Raw genomic sequence first — 21,495 nt, forward strand, 5'->3', positions numbered from 1 at the left:
ATTTTTTTCCACAATCATTTGGAAGAATTTCATTTAAGCAATTCTTATAGGAGTACTTATTATTATTATTATTATTATTATTATTATTATTATTATTATTATTATTGTATGACAGTTGTGTTTGAGGAATATATTGCATGTGCCAGAGAATATAACTACACCATGAATCCCCAATGATTGGTAAAACTAGAAGATTAGGAAATAATAAATCCCCAATCAGACAAAAAGCAAAAGCTATTATTGTAATTGTATGCTTAACAGTTAATTCTAATCCTACTCCTACTCCTACTCTTACTAGAAAAATATTAAATAATCGTTCTTATTTCCGATTAACATGATGTCATTAATTATTATCTCAGCAAAATTAAAAGTTATACATATGTGGGGTTGGCATATTATTAAATGATGGGCAGCTTATTATTTTAATTAGCATTATTGAAATTAAAGTGGTAGGCTACTATTCAACTTACAATTTGCAACAAGTATAAAGAAAGACAAAATTACAAAAGATGATACTTTCATCCCTCCGTTTTTTTATTTTTGTCCACTATGAGGTTTTTCACGTAAATTAAAAAAAATAAAATTTTTATATGAAGTAGCTATTGTATTAATTAGATAATAGTTTGAAGTAGTAATGGTATTGATAATGTGAAAAAGAAAAGACATTCAAATTAAAGATAAATAATTAAAATAAAAAAAATGATTTTATCATTGCCATTAAAAAGGAGAGAGAACCGTTGTAACACTTCGTTATTTATTATGCCATAATATGTATATTTTAATCAATTTAAAAGAATTAATAAAAGTAAAAATGTGTTGCATTTAAAATAATTAAACGAATTTTATTTATTTAATAGCTATATTTAATATGAAATAGACACTCATATTATTAATATTATTATTTTGCGAAATAATTAATGGATAGTGTGTTGGATTTCTCCCCAAGTGGATAAAAGAAAAATAAAAATCATTTAATATGTGTAGGCTAAGTTAATTTGGGTCATGAAAATAAAAATACCTAAATTAGTAAGAATTATATTGAGTGAATTATATTGAGTTGTTATGGGCAAGAGTTAAAATTGTGATTCAAGAATGTTCCAATTTAGGGTTTTGATTGGGATTGATAATAAGGATTGAATAGTGTATTCAAGATGTGATTCAATAGTTTTAGAATACATAGACAACTTGGTTGATGATGTTATTGAAGTTTAGATTTGGTTTTTATTGTTGTATGTGTTGGATGAATTGTTAAAATTTTAATATACAACTTGTTATAGGTAAGAGTAGTAATGGTAAATTGAATATGGATTAATTAAAAATTATTATAGGAAGAGTAGTAATAATAAATTGAACAAGGATAGACTTGAAATTATTAGGAATGAAAATAATAGTAGTATGTACTACTTTTGGTGTCTTGGTGGTATTTCATGATTAAGAAAGCTTTGTGAGCTATTCCTCTTCACTTTTTATTTCCTCATAGGTTTATGTTGAAGTATTATCTTATTAGTAGCACATTATGATGTTGAAATTGATTAGAGTTATGGATAATTTTTGGTTGGCTTGTTATCATTATTGAAATTATGATTCTAAGAATAAAGAATTTTAATTCCATATATATCCTTAATACACATAATAATATTAAAATAATGTGAATAGTATCAATATTTTAATTTGATGTATTACAAATCTAGTTTTATTCATAAAATAATTCTCCTTATAATGTACTCTATCATTGAATTTATTTGGAAAGTTGGATGGTCTAAATATGCATTTTAAGTCACGGGCTATTCGCTATTTTATAAGTGAGCTTAAGTATGCGTGGCGAGTACTCGAATGTTCTAAAAATGTGTTACTACTAGTGAATAGTTTAAAAGATACTTTTCGTAGTTGAAAAACGATGTTATATTAGAGATACAACGACGTGTTTCAATCTATAATATTACCAAGATCGAATGTATGAAGTCTTGTGACAAACAAATTACACTATCAATGATATCGATGTTTATAGGAGATAATAATGCAATAAAATGACACAAATATTTAACGAGGTTTATCCAATTAAGGCTACTTCCTTCGGTGTGTAGTATCGCACTTATATTATCAAAGGAGATCAATGAACTCTCAAATGGAGAATTACAATAGTGAATAGTTTAGGCTAGTGTTTAGGCTTAAGGTGTTTTTTGTGGATGTGGTACAATGGCATATGAGACCTCTATTTATAGAGGTTTGTACATTAATGAGTATTACATAATTAAGGCTAAGGATTAATGCACAATAAACAACTTCAAGGAACATCAAGAGTCAAAAAACAGAATCCAATGCTCGATCAAGGCAATGCTTCATTACTTGGATGCCTCGTACAAGAATCTTCACCCTTTAGTCTTCTCATTAACTATCATTCATCATGCTATAATTCATCTTTAACACCCATGTTTAATTCTCTTGTTAAATGCCTCATAACTTCATGCATTCAACACCCACTTAAACTCCACATTCATCACACAAATTAAGACTCACACTAAATTACCCATAGGATTCCTCTTCTATGCAACCACACTAATATATAGAATTTATTTGGTGCACTCAAGTCACCATTAACACTAATAGTAGTTTTTAGTAGCTCTTAATGAGATTAGTAGACTTATAAGATTTACTTTAAATTTGGTAGGTGCTCACTTCATAAGAGATTATAGAACCCTGTATTGGTGATTGTTTTGACTTTTGCAGAGTGACAACAGCTTCAAGTACGTACACGCAGTAACGAACCTTTATATGCAATTTCTTTAAGACATTATTGTTTATATAATATGCATTATATCAAAACTATGAGATACTAGTGGGTACACTTTATATAAAGAGCTATCGATAATGAAGCGCCTAGACTAGTTCAGAGAATGTGAGTGTTAGTAGAAGGCGGGGACCATCCCATTATTTATTTAAGAATTGTAATGTATTGGAGTTAGAATTATTCCTTTATAGGTGAATTTCATGATTTGTTTGAGTTGCTCAGTGGGTTTTGCTATCACAGAGCACTCATTAATAGTAGAAAGCAGGAGTTATTCCCATTTGATAAAGTATTAGATCATGCTTAATTAACATGACTCCACTGGATTAGTACCTCCGGTTGGTTTAGTTCCCGAGGTGAGATTTGCAAGGATCACCGTACGGGAGGTGTGAGCATACTTGTGTCATTGGGCGCCGGATGGCCGATACCGCTCCTTGATCGAGGTGTTGCCACGTGGGTCTAATACGGTGGCCGCTCCCCTGGATTGGTACTCCAGTGGGTCTTTTTTTCCCGAAGGTAGGATCTGAGAGGATCAACTGGAGGGGGTATGAGCTCATACTTTGCCATTGAGCACCGGGTGGCCGATACCGATCTTGGCCTAATCATATAGAATTATATAATGGATTTGATTTATATACAACCTAACCTGTTGGATTGTTTTTTTTAAGGCTTTTAAACCTTCGTTTGTATATTTTATCTTCCGCTGTGTTGTTTTGTGGGTTGTATGTTTACAGTTATTTTGTTCTATTTCGGACTCAAGCGTTTACTTTGGAACCACGATCCATGCTCAGCATGTCGACAGAGAAATCCGGCGATGATCATTCTGCCGTGATAGATTATTTAAGACCGACGTGTCTTTTTCTTATTAGTGTCTTTATATTTCTGGGCAAATTTATCTTTTATCTCCCCAATATACAAAGGCGATGATCATAGAACCACTTTAAAAGATTAGTTTCTAATATTTCAAGAGATGCTATCATTGAGAACAACTGATTCACTACCTCATGGCCCATAGGACTTTCAAAAGGATTGCTCATACGTTGTGGATTCTAAACATAAAAATTGTGGAAGGAAAATAGTGGTGGTACCTCCAAATATACTAAAGTCCAAAACAATGGGCAACCGTACTTGTATTAGAGATATTGCAAGTTCTTTAGATTTAGCACCATCGACGGTTTAGAGGTTGATAAAAAGAGGAGAAATAAAGGCACATTCAAATCCACTTCACCCGGCTTTAAACGATGCCTACGAAGTAAGAAGGGTGGAGTGGATATTGAGTCTTATCCAAGAGAATACCATTTACAGACATCCAATATACAAGGCCATGTATGATTCATTCACATAGATGGGAAATGGTTTTACTTAACTAAAAAAAAACACGAGTTTACCTTGCACGCAAAGAGAAGATCCCTGATAGAGCAGCAAAACCATCAAAGTTCATACCTAAGTTCATGTTCTTAGGATCAAATAAGAAGGATTTTAAAATAAGAAGAATAAGAAAGATTTTTGTTTAGTCACTATATATACAAAAAAGGATAATATATTGTAAATTAAGAACATTCTTCAAACTCATGCCATAGTTACTTTTCTGTTTAACATAGTGATTTTTACAAATAAGTGTTCTTGGCTCAATCGTGATCTTAGATTTTTTTTTTTATCTTATTGAAATTAAGGATGTAGAATACTTCTTATCCTTCTCATTTTCAACACTCTTCTTATTGAATTCCTTTTATATATATATATATATATATATATATATATATATATATATATATATATATATATATATATATATATATATATATATATAATGTTAGAATGAATAAATAACACTGAGAAATTAAGTTATTAAAACCAAAAAAAAAACTTCTAATATATAAAATAAAAAAAGAAATGTTTGTGAGTTGATGGCGCAAAATTAAACTAACCAAAATAGGAGAAGTGTTTGTGTTTAGAATTATAATTATATCCATGGACAAAAAATGGTGTTGGTTGAGTCATATGCAATGATAATAATTGACAATTGTAGATCATGTAGAAGTGTAAAATGTGTAGTCTTAAGAGTCATTAAATGGTTTCCCACAAGATACACTTTTACTTTATAAAAGGAATTAGGATAGAAGCTTCTCTAGGAATGGACTAGGCCAAAGTAACACTAGAGAAATTTCACTTTTCTTCCTCTCTAGTACGCATGCCCAAGTACATTCTACTACCTCCATTTTCATATTTTTCAATATCTTGTTCTCAAATAGAATTTAATAATTTTAATGTAAAACTTTAACTATGATTTTTTATCGACTTATATGAAAAAACAATTCATGTGAAATCTATCTTAATATATATTTTCTAAATATTATTTTTTTAGAATTTTCAAAAATTCACAACTAAAATTATTAATTTTTAAATTTGTATTGAAATCTGCACAAAAAATTAATAGGAAGAACAAATGTAAACATTTAAAGTAATTGTAAATTAAAAAGAGTCCATGGATTTTAACTTTAACTAGGGTAGGACTATTGTCATTAATTGTTATAAATATATTTAGTAAAAATAGTGTATTGAATGTTCATTGTTTTTAAGAGAAAATATGGATTAAAATTCAAAAGTTAATAAAAAAACTTCTCATGGTGAGGTGTTTTAGTACGTTGGCTTTTTGTTGACTTTGTCCTTTGTTATTAAGTTATTAGTTTTTTTTTATCAGTCGTTTAATTTTTCTTAAAGTTAAATATATGTATTTTTTGGTATAAAGTAGACTAATAAGGGACAATGAGAATCGAACTCAATTTTCTATTCAAAAATGCCACACATACTTCAACTAAAACAAAATCAAATTCTCAAATATACACGAGAAAGATATATTAACTGAACTAATTAATTTGATTCTCGAAGCAATGAACTTAAATTGTGCATAAAATTGGAAAGGGGACGTCCAAATCATGATAATTACTAAAAAAATATTTATTAAATCTATAATCAGTTGATGCTCGAAGTAATTAATTTGTTATCTTTTTTATTTTAATCCATCTGATCCACTTTTCTAATTGATAATATTGTTAAATTAATAAACATTTCATTACTGTCATCAAATTAAAACTTTATGATAAACACATGTTTCATAGAGAAATTTATATAGAAAGAATAATGACTTCTAAAGATTTTTAAAACTTAACAAAGAATATTCCTAAGTTCAATGATCACCACACTTATACTTTCTCCGTTCCATATTAGTTGCAACATTAGGTGAAATGACACTATTTATTCATCATTCTTAATTTGTGATTAATTTTTAATCTATAAGTTAAAACATAGTCAAGTGAGATCTTTTTGATTTGTCTCATTGCAAAGATTATTAATATCAATTTTTTATTATTTTTATTATATAAAATTAGAGATATTAAGAATTGAATTAGTGCATTGAACAGCGTAAAAAAACAAATATTACAGATAATTAGAACGGAGGAAGTATTTCCTAGCTCTGCCGACCATGTATCCTCTTATATGAAGTATAAAAAACATGGAAGCCAAGAATACTATTCATCCTCCCCTTGATGAATAGTGTTTTTGCCAGGTGGCTTTCCAGTCAGCCTTGAGGTGCCAATTGTCATCTTTTAATACCACTTCTATTGGAAAGCAGTTTATGCAGTTACATTATTAGGCAGTTATCTTTTGTTAAGCAGTTATCATTTGTCAATTAATTCTCATGTATATATATTAAACATACATTCCCTGTAATAGAATAAGAAAAAGAACTATATGTTTCAGAAACAAAAAAAAAAACTCAATTATCAACAAATCTTCATGGTATCAGAGCCATAGGGTTTAGATCCGGAAAGACATCATCATTTACCGGTTCTTACCTTGCAAATGGCCGATTTATCAGAAGAACAAACACAACAAAACTTAATGTCAATGGAACAAATGGAACAGATGATTCAGCTGTTCCAGAAACTCAACAAATCAAACAATCAAACAGAAAATCCAACCTTTGTCAAAATTTCAGAAAAACTCACATATCACAATTACACAAAATGATGCAAATTAATGCACGTAGCCATTGGAGGTCGAGGGCGGCTCAGCCACATCACTGCTGTCCCCCCACCCCATCAGATCCCAATTACGTTCAATGGGAACAAAGAGACGCCATGGTCATATCATGGATAATTGAGAACATAGATGGAGAGATCGTCAATCAGTTCCTAGATTATACGACAGCACAAAGTCTATGGCTAGGAATCAAAAGCCTTTTGGGATATGGAAGGGATGAACTTCAAATTTTTGATCTCAGTTCCAAGGCAGCAACAATGAAACAAGGCAATGACACTATAGAAACTTACTATGGTAAACTAAATATGCTGTGGAAAGAGATTGACCGGAGAATGCCAAACCCGATGCAATGCTCACAAGACATAACCGAGTTTAATAGATACATATAGAGACAACGGCTTTACCAATTCCTCACTGGAATTCATGATAACCTTGACAAAGAAAGGAGAGAAATCCTCAACAGTGACCCCTTACCGACGGTGGAGATAGCCTATGCTATAATCAGACGAGAAATAGCACGCTGGCGGATTATGAATTGCATCTCATCACTGGGAACAAATCCCTCAGAGATTGGATCGGGCTTGGCCACCAGAAACAAATCCTTCCAGAAAAGCCGAGAAGAAGATGACCGGAGTAAACTCCGATGTACTCATTGTGGTGGTTCATTGCATACTAGGGAAGGATGCTTCAAGATTGTGGGATACTCTGAGTGGTGGGATGATCTACAGAAACGGTGGGCCGACACCAAGGCACCGGCAAGCCGGACCGGCGGAAAGGCCCACCTAATTACTACCGACCAACCCAACTCATCATGCAGAAAATCAGGTAAAGGGGAAGGAGAAACAGCAACCACAAGAGAGATGGGCTACAATGGCGAAAACCATAACGAGGAAGAGAGAGAAAGTCCAGCCGTCAGGGAGGAAGAGAGAAAGGGGGACACCAAAACCCTTACCGCCAACCCTATTTATAATCCAGTTCTAGCCCACATCACCAAATCTCCACAAGTCTCCTTAGCCATAAACGTCGATCTCAATGGATATTTGACTGTGGGGCGACCGATACGATGACCTTCAATCCCAGTGATTTTCTATCCACCCATCCTACTACCCAAACACATATCCAAACGGCTAATGGGGAGTGTGTACCGGTTGCCCAAGCTGGAGCAGTCAATATTTCTCCCTCTCTTCATCTTAAAAATTGCTTGTTAATTCCCAGCTTGTCTCATAAATTATTATCCGTTAGTCAGTTAACCAAGGACTTAAACTGTACTGTGCTTTTAACCTCTGAAAATTGTATTGTACAGGATGCTCAGACGGGGACGATCATTGGGCGTGGTACTGAACGAGGTGGACTATACTATGTCGATGAGGTGATTCAAAATAGTGATGCAATGCTTGCTCATGGATCTCCTGCTCACCAATTGCGGACTTGGCATCGTCGTTTAGGTCATCTATCCTTAGGTTATCTAAAACATCTTTTTCCTTCTCTTCATAGTTGTACTAAATCTCTAGATTGTGAAACTTGTGTACTAGCTAAGAGTCATAAACATTCTTATTTTCCTAGTAATACTCGTGCTCCCAACCCATTTGATGTAGTGCATTCTGATGTATGGGGCCCAACCCCACATACTGACTCTCATGGTTTTTCGTACTTTGTGTTATTTATTGATGATTGTTCTCGCATGTGCTGGGTGTATTTTTTAAAACACAAATCTGAGATTTTTGATGTCTTTGTAAATTTCTATAACATGATTCTCACTCAGTTCCATGCAAAACCTAAAATCCTTCGCTCAGATAATGGTGGTGAATATATCTCTCTTGCAATGAAACAGTTTTTTCTTGAACATGGTCTTATTCATCAAACATCCTGCCCCGACACTCCTCAACAAAATGGGGTCGCTGAACGCAAAAACCGCACCCTTCTTGACATAGCACGGGCTCTCATGTTTGACACTCATGTACCTGTCCATTTTTGGCCTGAGGCTATTGCTACTGCTACCTATCTCACAAACTGACTTCCCACAAAAATCCTCAAATTCCAGACCCCTCTTGCAACACTCAATACCTTTACTCCTGTTCCCTCCTCTCACTCTCTTCTTCCTCGTATATTTGGGTGTGTTGTGTATGTTCATCTTCCATCTAGAGTCCGAACAAAGTTTGAACCACGGGCAGTGAGATGTGTGTTTCTTGGGTATGGTACTACTCAAAAGGGCTATCGATGTTATGACCCTGTCCATCACAAACTTTATACCACCATGGACTGTGACTTCTTTGAACAATCTCCCTACTACACCCAACCTCGATCTCAGAGGGAGATTATGAGTGAGGATCTCAGCTGGTTGACTCATCCCTTGGCTAACAGTCGAGCTCCCAAAGAGCAAGTAGGCACTACCACCGATATTGCCACTGATATTGTTCCCAAATCACCTCCTCAGACTACCGCTCCAGTCCCTGAGCATCCGGCCGAACAAGAGGTAACACCAAGTCCTACTGCTCCTTTCATTGCTGACTATATTGTGCCAAGTGGTGTTGTTATTCCCAGGAAATATAATTTGCCCCCTTGAAGTACAAGAAGAATGTCCCCTAAGCGGTATGATCCTGAGTATGAATCTCAGAGATCCCGATATCCTATTGATAGACCAGATGATGAACAACTATCACAAACAGCTGTTGCCTTCAACGCATCCCTTTATTCCAGTACCATTCCGAAAACCACTGAAGAAGCCCTTCAAGAACCAAAGTGGAAGCAAGCTATGGACGAAGAGATCATAGCTCTCCAGAAAAACAGAACGTGGGAGAAATGCAGATTATCCAGTGATAAGAAGACGGTTGGCTGTAAATGGGTTTTTTCAGTCAAGTATCATGCTGATGGAACCATTGAGCGGTATAAAGCAAGACTTGTTGCTAAAGGGTACACACAAACTTACAAGGTAGACTACTCGAAAACATTCTCACCTGTTGCTAAAATTGATACCATTCGAGTCCTCTTCTCAGTAGCAGCAAATAAAGAGTGACCCCTGTTCCAATTTGATGTAAAAAATGCCTTCTTACATGGAGAGATTGAAGAAGAGGTATACATGAAGCCACCACCCGGGTGTTCAAATAAGTACAGTCAAGGAGAGGGGTGTCGACTTAAAAGAGCACTATACGGCTTGAAACAATCCCCTAGAGTGTGGTTTGGGAGATTCACTACAGCAATGAAGAGATTTGGCTACAAACAGAGCAACTCAGACCATACTCTGTTCCTCAGGCGGAGTGGAAATCAAATTACATGCCTCGTGATCTATGTAGATGATATGGTGATTACTGGAAACGACTCCAAGGAAATTGATCCTCTCAGGAGCAAATTATTCTAAGAGTTTGAGATGAAAGATTTGGGACAACTGAAATACTTCCTTGGAATAGAAATTCTAAGATCAAAGAAGGGGATATTTATCAATCACAGAAAGTACATCTTAGATCTCTTAGCAGAAACAGGCATGTTAGACTGCAAGCCAGCAGATACTCCTATGGTAGCTAATCATGGTCTACAAATCGTTGAAGGGGCAGAAGCGGCAGATCAAGAACGTTATAGACGGATGGTGGGAAAACTGATCTACTTATCCCACATGAGACCAGATATTGCCTACGCAGTAGGGATTGTAAGCAAGTTCATGCATCGACCTCAAGTGGAACACATGGCAGCAGTCTTGAGGATCTTGAGATACTTAAAGGGAACCAGTAATAAAGGCGTTTTCTACTCAAAGAATGATAATCTTGATCTCATTGGTTACACAGATGCTGATTGGGCTGGTGATCGGGACAACAGGAAGTCCACCTCAGGATACTTCACTCTTGTAGGAGGTAATCTAGTCACTTGGAAGAGTAAGAAACAGAAGGTGGTTGCTCTGTCCAGTGCTGAAGCAGAATTTAGAGGGATAGCAAAAGGAGTTACAGAGATTCTATAGATCAGGAAACTTCTAGGAGAGCTGGGCTTTCACCAGACACAGGCGAGTCTTCTATATTGTGACAACAAAGCAGCAATAAGCATCTCCGAAAACCCAGTCCAACATGATCGAACGAAACATGTAGAGATCGATCGACACTTTATCAAGGAGAAGCTAGAAAACAAGGTCATCCGTATCCCTTTTATTAGATCTAAAGACCAACTAGCCAACATTCTCACAAAAGCAGTTTCATCACAGGTTTTCAATAGCACTTTATGCAAGTTAGGCATCGGTGATCCCACGACCTAACTTGAGGGGGAGTATTGAAAAGCAGTTTATGCAGTTACATTAATAGGTAGTTATCTTTTGTTAAGCAGTTATCATTTGTCAATTAATTCTCATGTATATATATTAAACATACATTTCCTGTAATAGAATAATAAAAAGAACTGTATTTTTCAGAAACAAAAAAAACCTGAATTATCATCGAATCTTCAACTTCATCCTCTAATTGCCGGTTTCTCTTCCCTTCCACACTGTCTGCCTTTACACCCAAAACTCTTGGTTAATACCCAAGAGAAAACGAAATTCTTCTGCCTCCATCAGCTCTCATCTTCTCTCCTCATTAAATTTTGGTTGCTCAATGAACCTCTCCATATTTTCTGGGCGGCTATCTCACAGCTCAAGAATGGCGCTTCTTCCAGCCCCTTATATTTATTGCACCATCAATTGCTCTTAATTGCTACCTAACATTCCCCTTTATCTATTCTCTTTCTCTAATTTGTTTGTCTAGATTTTAGGTTTACTTCTCAAATTGGTAGGGTTTGCTTTTGAAATTGGTACAAATTTGTGGGTTTCTCTTATGAGCATGGTTAGTCAAGTTATTCCGGTGACCTCCACATTACCGAGTGTTATCTTCAACAAGGAACGAAAGTTGTCACCTGGTAAGTTTTTATTGTTTTAGTTGGTTGTTATTGACTTGTAGGGTTCATTAGAGTTTTGACTTTTGATGATTTTATGGCTTTCTTTTGCTATTGGTAATGTAATTGTGGGTTTTTGTATTAAGATCAGAATAAGAAATTTCAGATTGTTGAACATATATCCGATGAAGAAGACATGGAGGATGCTGAAATTACATTGGTTGAGCTTTTGAAGCTACAAGATTTGGGTATTTTGCTACCAATGGTGCAAATGTTATGCGGATGAGCACCAACAGTAAATTTCTTTTTTCTACTTAAATTTAGGGCTTTTTTAGTTGTTTTTTCCTAGAATTTACTAGAATTTAGTTTTATTTAATAAGTAATTATTTGGATTTTGGTTGGTTTGTTTCTTGAGTTTAGGTTTTTTGGTATAGATTGTTATTTGTGAGGGATTTATTATAAAATAAAAATTGCTGTAATTTTTCATTTTGGGTATGTATTTTGAACTTTTCCTTTGATTTTGTGGAATTGGTTATTTGCTTAAATGGGTTTGCGATTTAAACCTTGAATTAATTTTGCTAATTTTTGTTTGATTCTTGTTATTATCTTTTTAGTTGGGTTGTTATTTGCTAATGCTATCTTAGCTCGGGTAATTTGCTATCTAATTTCATTGGTCTTGGATTTTTATTCTAAAAATTGTAATGTAATAAGATTGAGTTGATTTTGTTATATTTTAAAATGATGCAAAGAATTCTAAAAGTGATTGACGAATCAAGACTAGATACAATGTAGTTCTGCATAGTTTTGATACAATATGATATGTTGATTTGGGTGTTATTTTTGGTTTCTGTATAGCAAAAGGTGTTAAGTAGTTGTCTATCGGTATGTTTTGTGTCATCAATTAGTGGTGCTGTGGAGACTAATTTCTGAAGTTGTGCTACTTGTGAATGCTTTAAGGGTCTATGTTGATCTGTGCAGACTGAATTCACATACATATTATTGCTGAAAATGGATATGTGCTGGTCATATTGCGTTTTTGATCTAAACTGATTCATACAACAAGATATTATTACTATCTATTGACATAATTTTTAGAATTGTGATGTGCAGTTTTATTTGATCGCTTTAGATGTGCACACTGGATTTTTAGATTGATGGTTTTTCAACATGTTGCACTAGCTATTGTGATGAATGTGCAGAGTTTTAGATACATACTGTGAAGCAAGATGTGCTTCTTTACTGTTTTTGAAGACCAGTGTCTAGTGATGCTTGTGATATCTATCTTGCTTGAGAATAAGCGTAGCTTTATAGTAGTCAGCACTAATTGGGCTCAAACTAGCTGTTTAATTTAACTACTTTTTCTTAAGTACTTATTTGAGTTGTAATGCTTTTCTTGAGTCATAATATCTTAATCCTTTTCATTTCACCATTACATCAACTTTCAAGGCTTGTTATTCGTGTATATTTTAAGACTATTAGTTTTGTTAAGTTCTTTATTTCTTCGTCGGCCTTATAAAATCTCCCTAAATCTCGTTCTTTGCTTCGTGTACATTGTAAAGATCGTTTTGCAAATGTGGATATGTAACGTAGAATAAATTGCTTTTGTATGTGAATTATTTTAATTACTTTGATGGTTGATGCATTCATCTAAGTCTTTACTTGTTGCTTGCAGTCTTATGTTGTGCAGTATTTATTTAATACTTGAATCTGATGATTCATCCAAGGGACAGATGAATACTACTCCGGACGAAACCTGTGACTATCATATACTATTCGGTGGCGAACCATGAGTATCGGAATAAGCGTCTGGAGGGCCATATCCAACTACTTGTGTACTACTGATGATATACTGGCCAACCATAGCAAGACTCGGAAGTGTGTGGCTAAACCATCACATATTTTCATTGATAGTTAATAGTTAATAGTTAATAGTTAATAGTTAATACTGATACCACTTCCATATTTTGGGCTCTAATACAATTCAATGCATGTATCATCTGAAATCAGAGTGTTTCCCTTTAATGATTCTTCTTACAGTTGTATATCCTACTATCAGATTGTGTTATACGCATAAATACAGACAGTATATCATCATCTTTCTGACAACACTAACAATGATTTAGTATTCGTGCAGTGTTTTTGTCATAGTTTTAGAAGTTGTTCTACTAAATAGTTGTGGATTAAATATAATAATAATAATAACTAAGACTAATGAACTTATTGATGGTCAACTATGATAATTTTGATGAGTGAATATTCGATTTCTCTTAAAATACGATATCATAGTTGGCATGTTCGTGCTCTTTTAAGTTAGATAATGATTTGGTACAAATTCATCTTTGAACAAATTTCATGCAATATGCTTCTTGTAAATGACTAATTAATCAGTTAAAGCATGTTTACTGATAATGAGATGGGTAAAGTTTATGTTGTTGGTGACTTAAAATAAAAGTGCTTAATAACCATCTATTTTCCCTTATGACTTCTAAACATCTTTGCATTATTCCTATTATTAAGTACCATTATGAAATTTAATAGTAGTATAACTTGGCCTTTTAAAAAATATTGAATATAATTTACACATTGCCATTCTTCAATTATACGGATACTTCTTGTCGGTGGATTACGCAAAATGATTTGCATAAATCTCCAATATTTACTTTTTAAATATAATTTTACAAAAAAAATATATATATAATAATTAACAGGTGAAGCTCCAACTTGGAAGAAAATGAAGCAAGTCAAAAAGACAAATAAACAGAACAAACCCAAATACTTGTATTTACTTCTGGTGTATACAAACTACAAAGGAAGTGTTAAGCATTAATTAATTAATTAATTAATTAATTAAGGTGAAAAAATGAACATAATTCATAAAGAATCATGATAATAACTGTGATTAAAAGGGTCGAACTGTCCTACTAATCCCATTCACATTTGCAAAAAACCCAACAAGATCTTGCCGATATGGTAAATATGATTTCTTCTTTTCAACATCACAACCACTTTTTTTCTTATTCCCTCCTACCCTCATTATTTTCTCTTTCCTCTTTCCATTTCCATTTCCATTATTCGCTTTACGGTTTTCGTTTTTGTTTTGATCATTTGACGGAGTCAAAAATACGAATGTATCTTTCCCATCGCTATTACTTCTGTACAACAAATCCCTAAAACGCCACCGTTTCGATGATCCATTTCCAGTTGATTTACTTTTCTTCCTCATCTCTATTACTTCTTCTTTTTTCTTTGGGGTCCACACACAGTACGTCCCTTCTGGGATCCCTTCTAGATCGTCGCCTTCAGATGACGAACACGACACTGTACCGTTTCCGTTTCCATTTCGGCTTTCCTCAAAGAGCTTCCTCAAAGGCAACCGGATCTTTTGAGGTGGATCATCCAACCCAGATCCATTTTGATAGTCATACCCGTACCCGTATATCAAATCCGTATTAAAAACAGGAAATAATGGTTTTATTTTACCATCAGAGAAGATTTCATCGGCTGAAATCGGTGATGAATTGTCTTCTCCACATAAAACCACAAATTCAAATTCACTCTCTACATCTTCGTCATCAGAATTCTTGTCTTCTCGTTGTTCTTGTTGTTCTTCCTTCTTTTGGACGGTGTCGTATTGGTGGGTGTCTTGAAATGCGTCGTCATAAGAAAAGTCAGAGTAGAAGTCATCATCATAGGGATCATCGTAAGATAAGTTGAGCTCCTTGACAACACGCGCTGCAACATCGGCGATGTTTTCAGAAGAGAAAGTAGTGAAGCTAGGAGATTGGGAGGAGAGTGAGAAAGACGCGCCACTAACAATTTGGTCCGTTCTTGCGGTCATTTTTTGAGTTGAGAAAAAAAGTCAAGAGAGAGAAAAGGCAGGGTTTGAAAGGATTGGGTGGTTGGTAGTGGGAGATTTATAGAGCGGGCTGTGTGAAATGCAAGGCAAAATCAATGACCAAATATTTGGTAACTAAAGTAAAGAAATATTGGAGAAGAAGTTTCTTTAAATACGAGTACATTAATAATCCCTACCTTTGAATTAAGATATTTTAATTAAGAGGATTTTAATATTGTTGAACACATAATACTTTTGTATAAAACCGTCTTATATTGAGATACGTTTAAAGTCATCATTAACATTTATATTCAGTATTTCCTCTATAGAAAATTATAATCAGGGTCTGATGAAAGAAAGAAAATGATAACTCGTACTCAAAGAGAAGAGTGTGGTCAAAGAATCCTTCGACACGTCTAAACTGTCTGTTTTAAATTAAATAACTAAAGTTTAATGTTTTAATATCTAAAATGCTAATTTTAATGAGTTATGAAGGTGAATTTTCTATTTATGCATGGGGTTTGAGTTTAAAAAACAACGTTTGAATGGAATTTTTTTTCTTCTAATTTTGTATTTATTGAATTAAATTAATTTGTTTTAAGTCTATTACTCTTATTGACGATATTGATAAATTGATGAGCTTACTTTGTGCTGTGACTGTTGAAAGTTAATTATGGATAGTCCGTAGAAAGGTTTTGATTGTTTGAGTAGGGGCCAAGAATATTGCAACATTGACCCTGTGTGAGTTGTTTTATTTGTCTATATAATTAATACTTTGATTGTGATTGCATCAATTATTTTTCATGACAAAACTAATAATGGATCTAATTGGAATATGTATACTTCAATGTAATCCCAACTATGTTGATATTATCTTATTATGATCAGATGATATTTTCAACAGAATCAAAAAGTAATTTTAAATTTAGAAGTATTATATTGAATTGAATGAAAATATAATGAAAAAAATTAATAACAATTTATGAAGAAATCAATAACAATTTGATTTAGATTTAAACTTAAAATCATTTAGTTTTCATTTTCATTCATCAAAGAGAGACAAATGCCCCCTATTAATACAAAAGATAAAACTTACAATATGGAAACTAAATAATATAAATATCGTAACTTCCAAAACACTTAAAATAATATTCTAGAATAAAATAACATTAGAATCAAAATATTCAGCCTATTATTTTCTAAATATTCTACTTATTATTTCCTACACTCCCCCTCAAGTTTGATCTCGAGATAACCGAAACCAAACTTGCCCAAAAAACTATCGTTACTATGCTTTAAGAGATCGAACTCCCCATGAGAACCAATCCAGCATAATCCAAGTAGTATAATCCACCGCATTCAGTACCATGACAAATGGTCTTTTGGGTCTGGGTATCCTGTACAATACAGCCATGAGTGGTCATAGGAACAATACAATTTATTAGTTCTTTGGTGAGTTCACTAATAGATAATAATTTATATGACAAATTCAGGATCAAAAAACCGTTTTTCAATTGAAGAGACAGGGAAATGGCAATCGGGCCTTCACCATCCACATGAACACAATCACCAGTTTTAGTATGGGTAGTGGGGTTATAATATAAAAGATCACCGGGGTCAAAAGTCATAGACTTGGTTGCCCCGCAATCAAAAATCCAAGGGTTGGAATAATTGGAATGGGAATCATTTATTTTAAATTGTGGACTTAAGTGAACATTAGGGTTGTTAGATGAAGAAGGCCTTGGGTTTGAATTTTTAACGTGGATCCCTGGGTTCCCATATTGGGACATGCGGGTCAGGGACGGGTCATAGGGGTTTCTAGGGTTTGTTTGTGTGGGCTCTCTATAAATAGAGTTATTTATGGAAAGTTCACATTTCCCCCTATTCTCATCTTCTTCTCTCTCTGATATTCCTTGGTGCCGGAAACCACCCCTCACTGTGGGGACCATGTCGTCGGCCCGGTTTGCCGGAGCCTTGGTGGCGGTCACCACGTGTACGGTTGAAGGATTTGTGTCTCTTTCATGTATGTCATTTTGGTGGTCTCGTATTTCCTTGTGACATTCACTGTCACCATTTTTATTATGTTTTATTGGGTTTGTTCTTGAATCTTGGCTATTGGTTTTTGGATTAGGACTTTGTTAGTATTGATTTTTTTAATTTAATTTGATTTTTGGGTTTTTTTTTATTGTGTCCTAGACTCGGATTTTGGATCTATGGGTTTTGTGTTTTGGTTTTTGAGGTTGATGGTGTTCTAGACTCGGATTTTGAAACTGTTTGGTTTTGTTTTTCTTGTTTTTGGGGTTAATGGGAGTAGGTTGTTGGTGGTGTTTGTGGTGGTGATCTTGTTGGATCACTCCCATACATGCCCAAGACAACGTACCTTGACCTGTCTCTTCATGTGTGTCCTCTGGTTGTGATGTTCCTGCCAGAGAAGGGATGGTAGTGATGAACTGAGCCTTGCCACCAGCCTGGGTAACCGGTGCATTGTTAGCGGCCTTTCGTTGCTTTAAATCCTCCCACCAATCTGGATAGCCAATGAGTTTGAAGCACCTTTCCTTGGTGTGCTGAGAACCTCCACAGTGGTCACATCTCAGATGCGACTTATCTACCTTGTCTCACCGAAATAAAGAATAATCTGACCGATTTTTGACCATGAGCACGCTCTTAATTTCTGAGGGACTATTTCCGAATGATGAAGCGTCGGTCATTATACCACGTCGGTTGATTTCTCGGCGAATGGTAACATAGGCCTTCTCAACTGTGGGTAATGGGTCTTGGTTGAGAAGATCCTGACGTTCCTTATAAAATGTGTCGTTTATTCCAGCTAAAAATTGGTACAATTGCTGCCACTCTTAGTTCATCTCTTTCACTGCTCAAAAGTGTTTCAATACCCTTCCATAAGTCCCCAAGATGTAGTATAATCAAGAAATTGATTTACTAGATCTGAACTAATGTTAGAAATAAGCCATGAAAAGACAAGTGAATCCATTTATTTCCATTGTGTATATGACGGATCTGTTGGACTCGGAGGGGCGGCTGTAATGTGACTAAGCCTTCCTCGAGATTCAAATGCTATGGAGATGTGTTTACACCATGTGGTGTAATTGTGATATGTTAATTTTTCGGTCACTCTTAATTCAGCGGTTTCAGTATGTGTGGTTTTGGTATGGATATTTGTATTGATCTGTTTGAAAATTTGTTGGACTATTTGTTCCATTTGAGTAACTGAAATCATTTGTTGGTTGTTTTGGTTTTCTTATTCTGCCATTGTTGATTAAGGGTTAAAGGGTTAAAGGTTGATGATGAGAACCGAAAAAAGGTGTCGCCGATCCCGGAGTACACCTTATGGCTCTGATACCATGAAGAAATTAATAACAGTTTATAAAGAAATTTATAACAATTTGGCTTATGTTTAAGCTTAAAATCATTTGGTTTTCATTCTCTTCATGAAAGAGAGGCAAATGCCCCTTATTAATGCAAAAGATAGAATTTACAATATAGAAACTAAATAGTAACATTAGAATCAAAATATTTTGCCTATTATTTCCTAAATATTCTGCTTATCATTTCCTACATATAAGACAAAAAACTTAATTTTATAAAAATTAGTAGAGTTGAATAGAATGAATACAATTTATTACGATAATCAATCAAGTATATATATGCATGAAAACTTTTATTTTTATTATTCAACTGAAACAAAACTGAATTTTCAAAACATAAATGATAGAATTAAACAATTTGACAAATATCGACCTGACTTTTCACAGACAAATAACAAAACAAAACATATAACATTTGATTATATTATCATTACTAATTCCTAAAAATTTAACAGGCTCTCTTTTGAGAGGCCGTCTTTACTAAAGACGGCTCTCAAGAGCCCATCCCACTTTCCTTCTATAGTAAATATCTTAATTTAAAAAAAAATGTTGTTTTTAAAAAAAATGTAGAAAACTGCTTTCTTTTTGGAAGAAGAAAAGTTTTCTGATTAATTGCCTATTCCCAAGCAAAATAAAACATCATTTAGTAATAAATCATATTTTTTCTTTTTTAAAAAAAATTTAAGGTTCATCAATGGCGGAAAACAGTGATGTTGAAGATGACAATTATGGTTAATTTTTATGATTTAGGGTTAAAGTAATATATTTAGAGTTATAATATAATATATTTGAGGTTATAACATAATATATTTAGGGTTATAACAGAATATATTTGTGGTTATAACACAATATATTTGGGGTTATAACTCAATCTATTTGGAATTAAAACTTAATATATTTGAGGTTTTGTAACATAATATATTTGCTTGTATTATTATAATATTAATTTTATAGTATTATATCACAAATATATATTGTTATAGACCCAAATCTATTACGTTATAACCGCAATTATATATTTTGTTATAACCCCAACTATATTAAGTAATGACTCCAAATATATTATGGTTATAACCCCAAATATATTATATAATTACAAATATATTATGTTATAACTCCCAATATATAATGTTATAACCACAATTGTTTTTATTAATGTCCCCCAAACAGTAGACTTTGTTGTCTTCTTCAACATTACAATTTACATCATTAATGAAACTTAATTTAAAAAAAATCAGAAAATTGTAAATCCAACAAATATATAACACAATCAACCCAAAAAAAAATGAAAATGAAAGCTTAAAAACAAAAATGATGAAGTATAAATACATAACTTTGATTGTTTTGCAAATGTTGAAGAAGATAAACAGAAAATAAATAACAATAAAGTTTGAGAGAGGAAGATGGAGATTGAAAACCACAAATGCAATTTGAGAGAAGAAGATGAGTAGTTTTGTCAAGAAAGAGAAAAAGAATAAAAAAAAATGAAAGTTAAAAAGTACTCCCTCCGTTCTTTTTTTATCTTCCACATATTATAACGGGTAGTTTCAAAAGTTCTTCCACTTTAGAATACTTTCTATTTTTAGAAAGTTTTTATCCCAATTTTACCCCTTAAAACCCCCCCTTTTTCTTTTAATGTACCCTTTTCTTTTATCTATAATTATTTTCTTTCTCATACTTTCAATATAATCATTACTTCACACTACTATTTAATTAAAATAATATCCACTACAACCTCATACTTCCAATACAATCATTACTTCACACTACTATTTAATTAAAATAATACCCACTACAACCCAAAGATTCTATGTTCCTTAATATGTGTGAAAAACCCAAAATGAAAGATCAAAAAAGAACGGAAGGAGTATTGTTTAAAAAGTTTAGTTATTTTTTTTTAAATTTAAAAATTGGACTAACCCAAACTTAAGACGTATTTTGTAAACACGGTTTCAAGTAAAAATTTTTGAAAACTTAAATACTCCAATATTACGATAATCTCCACTTGTTGGTGTGTAATCTCCAAGTTGTGGGATTATATAGTGCTACAACAAATAACAACAAAACACAACACAATACATCTTTGTCAACATTTTGCTTGGTTAACACGTTGACACGTGGGATTAATTAAGATTTGAGAATCAATTTTTAAGTTAACTTCAATGTACATTTTAAGGATTTAGGATGATGATGATCATTAATAATAATGTGAACTTTGCATGTTTTGATAAATAACTCTACAATGCAAGGAGTAGTAATTAATTCTTAATTTGGTGAATGTGATCGTCTAGAAGATAATTAAAGTAAACCATTATGTTTCTTATATTTTTGCCATCTGTTTCTTCTTTTTTTTCTTCTTTTTCTAAAGTGTAATGCACCAACTATAAATTGATGGTTGCTTTTTATGCTTTAATGTGAAATTTCTATACTTGTTATCATCTATTAAATAATCAACTTTAATTCTGATTTTATAGCACATAGAAACAAATTAAATATCATTTCAGACAAGATTGGTATTCCTAGAATAACTAAATTTATACCATTTTAAAATAAAATACACTATTTTATTTTGATGATGGTAATTAAACTTTAATTGTTATTTT

General features: G+C 33.2%; 2 protein-coding genes and 1 long non-coding RNA gene across 3 annotated transcripts; 2 read left to right on the forward strand and 1 right to left on the reverse strand.

Moving 5' to 3' along the window:
- Nucleotides 1-9,404: 9,404 nt before the first annotated feature.
- LOC130800093 (uncharacterized mitochondrial protein AtMg00820-like) lies at nucleotides 9,405-9,842 on the forward strand. Its single transcript, XM_057663445.1, has one exon. The coding sequence runs from the start codon at nucleotides 9,405-9,407 to the stop codon at nucleotides 9,840-9,842; it is 438 nt and encodes a 145-aa protein (XP_057519428.1).
- A 1,169-nt stretch (nucleotides 9,843-11,011) lies between these two features.
- Nucleotides 11,012-13,807, forward strand: LOC130800139 (uncharacterized). The gene is made up of 2 exons (XR_009039362.1): nucleotides 11,012-11,969; nucleotides 13,347-13,807. It is a non-coding gene; the product is annotated as an uncharacterized LOC130800139 (long non-coding RNA).
- A 627-nt stretch (nucleotides 13,808-14,434) lies between these two features.
- LOC130800138 (uncharacterized) lies at nucleotides 14,435-15,683 on the reverse strand. Its single transcript, XM_057663503.1, has one exon. It carries the CDS (start codon nucleotides 15,510-15,512, stop codon nucleotides 14,574-14,576), a length of 939 nt encoding a protein of 312 aa, XP_057519486.1. The 5' UTR covers nucleotides 15,513-15,683; the 3' UTR covers nucleotides 14,435-14,573.
- Nucleotides 15,684-21,495: the final 5,812 nt, after the last annotated feature.

The sequence above is a fragment of the Amaranthus tricolor genome, chromosome 14 (genome assembly GCF_026212465.1).
Source record: "Amaranthus tricolor cultivar Red isolate AtriRed21 chromosome 14, ASM2621246v1, whole genome shotgun sequence".
Taxonomy (NCBI): domain Eukaryota; kingdom Viridiplantae; phylum Streptophyta; class Magnoliopsida; order Caryophyllales; family Amaranthaceae; genus Amaranthus; species Amaranthus tricolor.